Source organism: Saccostrea cucullata, unplaced genomic scaffold, assembly GCF_032062105.1.
Source record: "Saccostrea cucullata isolate Sc308-1 unplaced genomic scaffold, CSIRO_AGI_Scuc_v1 ctg889, whole genome shotgun sequence".
Taxonomy (NCBI): Eukaryota; Metazoa; Mollusca; class Bivalvia; order Ostreida; family Ostreidae; genus Saccostrea; species Saccostrea cuccullata.
Genome location: NW_026932237.1, coordinates 411,348 through 422,043, shown reverse-complemented (window position 1 = coordinate 422,043; position 10,696 = coordinate 411,348). Strand labels below are relative to the sequence as shown.

The following is a 10,696-nucleotide window of genomic DNA, read 5'->3' as shown; positions in this document are numbered from 1 at the left end:
CCGTCAATATGTAATAAAAAATCTTCCTGGTTACTAATTTTTTTAACCTTGAGTTGAAAGAGGGTAGGGCCAACCATTAATTTAAAAAGGCCTAAGTTAGTGTAGTATATGGAGACAGTATTCAAGTTCAATCGTCCATTCAGACAATACAAATTAGGAACAGAGCAAACACAGACATCAGAGGTGGGATCCTAATTCTTAAAATAAAACTTTCAAACAAACACTGCAGAAAAGAGGGGAACAAGTGGCACTTTTGGATTTTATTATGACTGTCTTAGCATACAAAATAAATCAACCATTTTTTCTCATTTTCATGGATATACACATATACAGTAAACAAAACATTAAACCGGGAAGTCAATAAAATTAAATTTCTGTGAACTGAAAATTAAACTTCACTTATAATACAATATGCATATTTAAATGTACATATACATGTATACTGCACAATAGTATACAATAAAAATGTACATATAACATTTTTACAATAAAAATGTAAATATATAAAAATTTTCGAAGTAATTCACATGAACCTTGTTTCATAGAATGTAAAACGGAATGTGTCGTGTAATATCAAAATTGCATCAATGGTATTATGTCACTAGTTTCAACTGCATCAAGCATATAAATACTTCCTTTCCTCAACTTTATCCAAATACTGCTTTATCTAGTCCCAAGAACTCACAGGCGTTGTTTACCAATAAATTTTCCTGAAGAAACAAAGTATGTCTTTTCTGTTTAAACTCTGCATTAATTTGCAAGGTTCTCCATGAGCAATTTTACTGTGTCGGCTTCAACACAGAAATTAAATTCTCTCTGAATCTTTAATCAAACAAATCTACCTTCTTTTAATTTTTAAGAAAGTGCACTTAATAATCTTTTAATTAGGGCAATTAGTCTTGCTTCACCTTATATTATGTAATCGATTATTATTTCCCTCGCTTGATTGCACGCCTGAAGGAACAAAGACAAATCTCTTTCACACTTCCATGATACTGTATACTGTAAACCAACTTATATCCGTGAAGACTTTATTTCACGATTTACTAACAGTAAACTAAAGGGTGTTAAGAAAGTTCGTTCCACATTTTTCTTTTATTTTAGAAAAGAAATACGATGAGAAGATATTTACAGTTTGTGAGACTTCATGTTTACAGAGTCCATTCTTGTTACTGATAAGGTTTTAGCGGTCTATTGTTGAATCAATAAGGGGAGGGCAGGTATTAAAACAGATAATGTCTTTTCAGAAAAATTAGGGATGATGCATAATTGTGACATATATTAAGCACACAGGTCAAACCGTCCTTTCAAATACTATGCAAAAATTATCAGATCTGTGAAAAATTTCAAAATGACAAACCAATTCTTTTAAAAAGTGATCTATCGTTCTAATACCTACACTCATAAGCTTGTCTGATGCAAGATAAGCTATGAAGAAACAAAAGTAAATTATCCTTTATTTTCACTCAAAATGACCAGCATTTTTATCATTCGGGTGCTTCAAAGATGTTATATATAATTTCATATGAAAGAAAAGTCCTATAGTTTCCTGCTAGAAATTAATTTCTATAAATCTAAAGAACGCTCTTGTGATATTGTCAGACTTGAAAATTCATCGCTTTAGTTGAGCACTACTTTGAAATTTTTGAAAATATTTCATCATGGAACGAACTTTTTTAACACCCCTTAGTTTGTAACGATTAATTTTCATGATCAAGATTTTTGGAAATGTTTTAATAGACACAGAGACTTTAAGGACCGGTTCGTGACGAGAAATATTCAAGATGACGAGCTCTCTCAAACCTCAGGAAAATTTCTCGCAAGGGAATAAAAGTTGGTTTACATTATTGCAAGTTGCACTTTTGATCCCAATAATATCACGAATATTAGTGCTTCACCAAAATTCTGCAACACAGAAAAGATTCAAATGATGGGAAACTCTGTTATGCATTATTTTTTGAGAATACAGCATAAGCAATAATGGTCATCAAACTACAAGTTGGTTTGGTTCCCTTAAAAATTAAGAAAATGCTTCAACTCCAAACGTGTTTGCCATCCAGGTGTGCTTCTCTTTGACACCTCTGTGTGGCATACAAAGCCATAAAGTATAATTACCTTAAGACTGTGGTCAAACTCCATAGATTCAATTAATTTTCCTGGGTGGTGCTCACCAAGTGGAAAAGGGTAGTCTGATCCCATTATAACTCGATCCTTAAAAAAAAACCAGAGGTCTTAACCTTAGACTGAATGGCAAGACTTCATTCTTCTAGGTTTCACAATTAAGAAGTAAATACATGTATGGTTAAATAAAGAAAACAAAATCAAACTCAACACTAAACAAGAGGTGTTTGTAAAACAATTATGTCCCCCTCCCCCAAATAGGAATTTTTCCAAGTCCAAGTGGCATAAATCTGTCAAAAATTGTACCCAAAACAGAACTTGACCTAGGTGTTTGATAAATCTGTACATCAAATTTCATTCAAGTATGTGCAACAGTTGTGGTGAAAATGAACTGAAACTAAGTGAAATGACAGTCCGACCGACAGACAGCAGCAAAGCAAATGCCCTCCTTTCTTCTAAGGAGGGGGGGGGGGGGGCATAAAAAGTTGATACCTTGCCTATAACATCAATTAGTAGTTCCAGAGCTTTGGCATCATGGACAAGGGCATCTGTGTAGAACTGACCAAGGAATTTCCGAGGGTTTGTTTTGCAGTCTGTGGCACAGAGATCTGGACGGACATTATAACCGTGTTCTATACGACCCACAGTGAAGGGAAAGGCCCCTCCTGTAAATAAATTAAATTGTTTTACAATGAATGAAAGGGTAGGCATGTGAATTGATGTCATTTTTATTTATATATAAATATAATAATGTAAATACAAATGAATATCATAAATATTTAATAGCTTTAATCTACGATATCTTTGTGGAATGAAAGCATCTTTCAAGATCAGAGAAATCTCTTCTTCTCTTTCACCCTCTATCTACATGTACAGTACTGTAAATACAACGATGTATTTAAAATAAAATATGTAAGATCTTCAAGTATGAAGCCTCTTTAAGAATTTCATCATCTTCATAAATCTAGGGTGTGTCAATAAACATAAATTTTGCAATTAGTGCAATCCATGGTATTATTTTCAAAAATAATTACCTCCGTGTGCAAAACAAACTTTGAGTTTAGGAAACTCCTCCAAGACTCCTCCCATCAGCATACAACAGATAGTTGTGGCAGTCTCTGAGGGCATTCCTTTCATGACAACAGAAATTTTAGAAAGAATATGTACAATATATTCCTGTATGGATTTTTTCCTTCCAAAGCAACCTGTGCTATTCTGTATTTATCATATGACATTGGGACTTACTCTCAACATTTGTAAATATTTGCTGAATAATGGAAGAGAATATTTTATAATAATTATGCTATGTCACAGTAAGAGAAATATCAAGTTTATTCCTAAATTTTAATTTTAAATTACTGACCTACCAACCAAGGCAGCCAATATTTCTTCATTCGTCCACTCAAGTCCATATCCCAGGGGTGTACAAAGATGGACACATTATGCTTCTCAGCAGCCTGACAGAAAAATTAATTTACAAGGAATATCATCATAGACTGAGAAAATCAGATTTAGGGGAAGCAATTCAATATCAGAAGAACATTCAAGCTGATGCCAGCAATGCAGTGATTTGGTTTAAAATATATGCAGTGTATAGCACCCAAGACTCTAGTACATGGATTCCACATCCTGCATCATCTGGCCATGGCAAGATTAGAACACCCAGGTAATACTTGAGGTAAATCTATGCTGTCCAACATGTGCAAAGAAATCATTCACTCCAAAAAATAAAGGTCGGAGTCTAAGTATTTAGAGCATGAATGACAATGTCTGATTATCCAAGCAAATTTGTTCCAGGGAGGGCTTTAAAAGCTACTTGCAATTCAGCAGTTCTAACACAACATGGTGAATAATTTAAAAAATCTCCTTGATGTCTCATGATTATGTGAAACCGACAGATTCCTAGATTATACTCTGTATACAGGGAAATTTTCGCCCCCGTTTTATTTTTGCCTCTTTAGCCCTATCCTCATTTGGGTGAATTCAAAACGGGGCGAATTCAAATAATACAGTATAATTTCTTTGAAAAAAAACTATTATTGCGTGAATTTAAAACACGGCTAAATTGTTTGCAAGTATGAAAGTCAAAAATAACACGGGGCGAAAATAACCCTGTATACAGTATGTATAAGCCTATGCCAAGATTATGTAGGAACTTTGGCCACTTTTTCAGTATATACATATATGTATGTACATATACAAAGCTAAGAACTTGAGCTTCAAAAAATTATGACCTTGGAATTTTTTAAATCTTCTTTCATGACCAAAATTCATCCTAATAACTAACAATTTTCAAAAAAATATTTCTACATAAAAAAATATGCACAAGAAAAATACCGTACTTCTAATCAATGTGACCCAAACCTTTGCCATGTCCTAATAAACTTTCTTTTTTAGTCAGAACATGTATAGAGGGAAAACACTATCAGTGAACTTCACTTACTGCAAATATTGGCCTTAATTCTGCTGCATCCAAATTCCAGTCATTAACGTGAGATCCAATTTGGACACCATTAAAACCTATAGGGAAATGTCATGTTCTTTTTATTATCATAACAGCTTTATAAAACAATATTCAAAGCATTATTTTAAAATCACAATTTATCTTATCATTTGCAAAAAGTAATTTTGTAAATAAGCTGTTTTTCTTTTTACACAATCATACAAAATCTGATTTATAAAACTCACAAACATACAGTATGTTACAAAGTACTGGATGTCTTGTTGGATTGACACTAAATCTCATTCATCTTAAAAAAATTATTTCCTGTTCATACTGACCTAGTTTTTTTTTTGTAATGACCTATTTTTTGTTTCCATTGACCTAATTCCTGCAGTCCACAGTGTCTTGCATGTAGTTTCTGTTTCCATTGATCTATTTCTAGCTTCCACTAACCTGTTTCCTGTCCCTTGACCTACTTCTTGTTTCTCTGACCTAGTTCCTATTTACACTGACCTAGTTCCTGTTTACATCTGATCAGTTCTTGGACAGCCAGATCAGGGGCTTGCATTGGAAGTGTCCCCAGTCCTACAAATCTCTTTGGGTACTTCTTCACAGATTCTGCAATGTCGTTGTTTAAAATCTGACAAAGATCTAAAGTGTCCTGTGGCTTTGCCTACAAATTCAGATATTATGATTATGTAATTAAAGAACAAATGGTTTGGCTTTTCATTTCAGAAAACACGAGGACACTTTATAACAACTTTGATTCAAATTAGTCAAAGAATTCTTCAGGAATAAGTCAAATATGTAAAAAGTTTTGAAATAAAACAATGCAAGACAAGAGACACTATTTAATATTAAAGAAAAGCTCACATCAGCCTGTAACACAAGTGAGCTAAAATATAGAAAAACAAGAGGAATATACCAAGACTTTATTATACATGTATATTAGTACTTACCCAATAACTAAACATAACAGGAACTGTAGATAGGGCCTGTACAGTCACACCTAATAAAGAGAAAAAATATAGGACATATATTACATACTCATTTAATATTTATCGTGTTCATTTAAAAGAAAAAAAATATATGTTGGTTATAATACTTTCTTTTTCCATTATGGAAGAGTTATAGATCTAAGTGAATATGTCTGAAATGTACATATCTTTGCAGAATCTCTGGGATGAACATAACACATACAATGTATGTATCATTTTATTGTATGGTTCATATACCATGCACATGCCTCAGAAATGTCTTTTTATTTTATTAATGGATGATAAATTTAGGGTTCTTGCTCTCTTACATATTATGTCTCTTAGTTCTACTGGATAGACATTGTCATGTCTTGTCCTTTCCGCAATGTCATCCTGTACAAAACAGAAGACCAAATGTAGCTCTAGTTTCAAGAGTTCCACTGTTGGAAACCAAATGTTTTGGTTTGTATGTTTCTATGCAATTTAACGTCCCTCTTGAGAAAATATTATTAATCAAATGGAGACGGCACCACTTGCAGGTGGAGATCTGCAAATTTTATCCTACACCTGATGGCACTTACAAACGTTAATAAGTGACGGATCTTTTTCTTGCTGGCACCTATTGCCACATTGAACCTCGGTTTATACAGCCTCATCTGAAAGACTAGCTGCAGAACTGTAGCTCTCAGATTTTTTATTTTTTTGACAGACTTGAGAGCTACAGTGCCACCCATTCACTGGCATTGTTTAAACTGTATATTTATTGCGCCTAAAAAGTTGCGCTCAGTTCTGAATTAATTCTTCCAAATCCTTAGCTCAATCGCTAAAAAGACAGATTTCTTAAAATTCCTCACTCCTCTACCAAGTTCTCACGTAGTTGACATCTGCACGAAGTGCATTAGACTGAGTTATCTTTCAATCCAAAATGGCAGAATGAATAGACAAAATTTTCGATGATTTCAATTTCAGGGACTGTGAGGAGGGAAATAAACAGCAATTATAAGGAATGTTTTGTTGTGGAAACATTGAAAGACTTATGTTAGAACACACGTTTAGTAGGGGTGGGACGATATACCGATACACCGATACATATCGATATTTTCCTTGAAGATACGGTTTACGATACAAGCATTCAAATATCGGTACGAAACGATACACGTACAACCTATCCAAAAATTGAAAATGAAAGTACCTGTCCTTGGAAAATGGCGGCTTATACGAGCGAAGAGATGATGTTGATATTGAAAACACACTTTAGAACTAATAAGTCGTTGGTTAGAGGTAAAACGTTTTCACTTTTAAGCAGCCTCGGAAGATTGGTCGGAAGATTGGACAAGAAAAGTTCAGTATGTAATGCGTGCTTTACACAGAAATTAATTGTTAGTCCATCTTGTACTTTTTTTGTAATCTCAACTTGGCTACAGACTTTCAGCAATGAATTAATAAAAATGTAAAATTAAATGTGATCGATGTTTTTTAAATGAATTTTTAGTCAGTGTTCTCTGATATAAAACTACCCAACTATTTGTAAAGAACTTCTGAATATAATTTGGTAATAATAGTATGTGCATGTATTATTGTTTTTGTAAAGTTTTAGTCAATGAAATTGATGAGCTTCAAGTATAAATTTCAAAGCAAACATGATTTGATAGAAAGTAATTTGTTGATTTAATGTCAAGACAAAAAAAAGAAATAAAATTCTACCGGTAATTCTTTTGAATAGTTTTATAATTTCTTATAATATCGAGATACGTATCGTATCGTGCCAATATATCGAGATACGTATCGTATTGCAAGATGTGTGTATCGTCCCACCCCTAACGTTTAGTTATATTTTGATATGACAGTTTTAAAAACATGGTGGAATAAATCAAGAATCAGCGCCCTTTTTTGTGCGCAATAAATACACAATTTTTTCAATGGGTGGCACTGTAGCTATCTGGTCTGTCAATATATTTTTTCCGAGAGCTACAGTTCTGCAGCTACCGAAAGACCTGTCTCCACGTCCCGCAGAGGGATTTGAACCCGCGACATAAGGATAAACTCCTTACTCTGCAACTCTAGAGCAGAGGCTCTTACCACAGTACCACGTGAGGGACCAAACATATTTTTAAAAATTATATTCATTTGACCTGTGTTATCCATATCCCTGATTCTCGCCTCTGGTGACCAGCAGTTCTCCTCCACGGTCCGGAAAAAGTTTCCGTCTTTCATCATGTCTGCTTTACCTGCACACTTATGATGTAGCTGAATCCATCCTCCATATCCATAGCGCTGTAAATCAAAAATGTTTCAAGATAAAATCAACTTAAAATCTCATTATCATGGTTATGCGAACATATATTATAGACCCTTTCATGATAATTGTGGTACTACTCTTTTGAAAGGCAAAATTGCATATTTTGGTGAAATATGGCGTAAAAGTAATTGTCTTAATATATACGTCACTTAATTATCTATATACAAAAACTTTGCCAACTGTTATTAATTTGCCCTGCAAAAGAGTAGGCCTAGTACCGCAGTTATCGTGAAGGGGCTAATTAAAGAAAAAAAGCTCCAATTTCCATTTAAAACAAAACTCTACTGGGAAAAAATCAACGACGCAGGTAGTTACTAGTATCATAATATAGATTTATAAAGCTATTTATCCTGTTATCTGAAATTTTACAAGATTTTTTTCTGACAAAAACAAGTCAGTAAAATTTTACTTTATTTTTGCATGTGAATAAGATCCTGTGATTCTATGCAAGTGTGTCACAAATAACACAATGAATTTAAAATTGAAATGAGGTTGACCGGTTGACAAGTGTATCCTTACCTGTCTTAACTAGCATGACTAATATATGAGAAGTATAACCAAAATTCATCTGCATACAAATTTCCATTTCAAATCAACCATGGAAGTTTCCTCTTTTGTTATAAACTAGTAAATCCATGTGTATGAAAATTTTAAAACGTTGTGTCTGATGTTCAATCATAATAATATGCAGATTTGTACTACATGCAGTGTGGCAGTATAAGTTTATACTGCTGTACTGTACATGTATGTACGAGTACAAACACACATTGTTTGCAATGCTGATCATATTGTCAAGCTAAAATAAATAACATTCCCAAATGTCCCATGTTGTCATTCTCCTGATCTTACCTCTTTTAGGTCTGGCCAGTTCTCGGGTAAAATGTGACTGTGTATGTCGATCTTCATTCTGGCAGCGCAGACTAGTTTGCTTATATTTAGGTGAAGGTCGTCAGTTTCTATTGACCAATCATATTACGATATTTCGTAGGCGAGGCATTAAATCACAGAACTGAAAGTACTGCAGGATCACAGGTAGTCTACAATGTTAAAATATTTTAGTCTTTGCGGGTTTCGCCAGGAATTAATTAATAAAAGTTCATGCATATGTGTGATACTTAACTCACACGGAATAAGCATCTTTTTTTATTTTATTTTATTTATTTATTTTATTCATTTTTTTTTTTGGGGGGGGGGGGTCGACATGTATTTGATATATCGATCTAGAAAAAAAGAATGAAAGAGAAATTGGCAAAAAGCACACTCGAAAATCCAAATTCCAATTTGTGAGAGGGGGGATTTAAATTTTAAAGATCACATTCATTCTATGGAATTTTTTTCCCGCAGTAACTTGGACTCATAATGTACATCTACATGAAACATCTTAAAAAGTGCGTTGAGCTGTATTGCATATAGTAAGCTTAGATCACAGGTGCTTGATCTGAGGACAGGACCCCACTTCGATATAGACCCCTGGGCTTTAAAGACTTTTTTCTTATAAATAATGTTTCATTGAGATATTTCTGATAAGATATATACCAACAAACTACCTATTAAAACAAACGTTGTTTAAAATCTACCCAACATTCTATATATAAAAATCAACTTATATAATATAGAGTGGGGTAGAAATTTTATAAAATGTTAGTTTAAGCAAATTTTCTGAATTGATAGGATAGATTATATCACAAATGTTTTATCCATATATAATTTATGTGAAAAAAGTCGAACATGCCAGGGGGTCTATATGGGGGGGGGGGGGGCTGTCCTCAAGCACCTGTGGCTTAGATAACTATTTGGAAAGTGTAGCTTGTGTTTTGCATTTTCTGAATCAAATACACATAATTATTTAAGATCCATATGTCACTTAAAATAAAGCAACAAATAAGAGCAAAAATTGCCCCCTTCCCTCCAAAAAACCCCTATTATTAAAATACATGTACAGAATACTTTTTTTAAATATTTGATTTTAACCTCCAGAGACTTACAAAAAAATTGCACAAGGGAAGCTAAAAACGATGTTTATTTAGAAATTGAAAAAATATGATACACAAAAATACCCGATGTTAACTATTGGAATCCAATCTCCATGCAAACACCACTGATTGAATATTTCTTTAATATTAAATGAAAAATAAAAATCTGCTATTGTAGTTTTCCTTTCTTTCATTAGAATCTAAAGTTAGAGATCTTCGCCTGAAGAAAAGATGAAATGTCGTGAAAGTCTTATTAAATTTAACCTTGAACGGATATTGACCTACATTCATTTCGTAGAGGGAAAGGGTCGTGATGAACAAATTTGTCCAATTCCAAATCATTTAATTCTCGACAAAAGAATTAAAAATGACACATGAATACGAAATCTGAGTTCTCTGTGTGAGAATAAGATGACAATTAACTTGTGAATGTTTGGTCATTTATTATATAGAATGCCTAATGTATTTCATACCACAGTATGGTACATGTATTATTACTAACATTAAAAATGTATACCGGTATTCTTATCTTCAGAATTATTTGCTCCTTTGTCCTTTCACTTTGATTTGGAAATTAAAGGACCATGATTTTTTTTTCCTTCATGAAAGCTTCAAATTAAGAAAAATTATTGAAAAATCATTGAGAGCCAGCATTTTCTCCAACGAATAATTTCGCACACTGAATTTAGTAGTTAGATGAATTGCTTTTAAATATTAAAGCAAAATAGCCTGCAACTTCGATCTCAAAATTTTTTGTTGCAAAATTGTAAATAACTATTTCAATGACAGAAAAAAAATAACGATAATAACTTCTGTTGTTCATAACTTAAAAATTTCTAAGCTTCAATTGAATCAAAATTACATTATTGACGTCCTGTACAGT

At 33.0% G+C, this 10,696-nt stretch overlaps 1 protein-coding gene across 1 annotated transcript; it reads right to left on the bottom strand.

The window, feature by feature from the left end:
• Positions 1–249: 249 nt before the first annotated feature.
• Positions 250–8,808, bottom strand: LOC134234715 (2-amino-3-carboxymuconate-6-semialdehyde decarboxylase-like). Its single transcript, XM_062716769.1, has 10 exons — positions 8,690–8,808; positions 7,674–7,815; positions 5,524–5,573; positions 5,078–5,237; positions 4,565–4,641; positions 3,485–3,578; positions 3,156–3,251; positions 2,614–2,786; positions 2,116–2,211; positions 250–710 (listed from the first exon to the last, which is right to left on the bottom strand). The coding sequence occupies exons 1-10, from the start codon at positions 8,744–8,746 to the stop codon at positions 648–650; spliced, it is 1,008 nt and encodes a 335-aa protein (XP_062572753.1). The 5' UTR covers positions 8,747–8,808; the 3' UTR covers positions 250–647.
• Between the last annotated feature and the right edge of the window lie 1,888 nt (positions 8,809–10,696).

Excerpts from the sequence above, each read along its gene's own strand:
- LOC134234715 (XM_062716769.1), bottom strand. The coding sequence starts at position 8,746 with ATGAAGATCGACATACACAGTCACATTTTACCCGAGAACTGGCCAGAC. Across the intron at positions 5,574-7,673 it reads CAGGGATATGGATAACACAG|GTGTGACTGTACAGGCCCTA; the intron begins GTCAAATGAATA and ends TCTCTTTATTAG. Across the intron at positions 2,212-2,613 it reads TAATTGATGTTATAGGCAAG|GATCGAGTTATAATGGGATC; the intron begins GTATCAACTTTT and ends TTTTTTTTTAAG.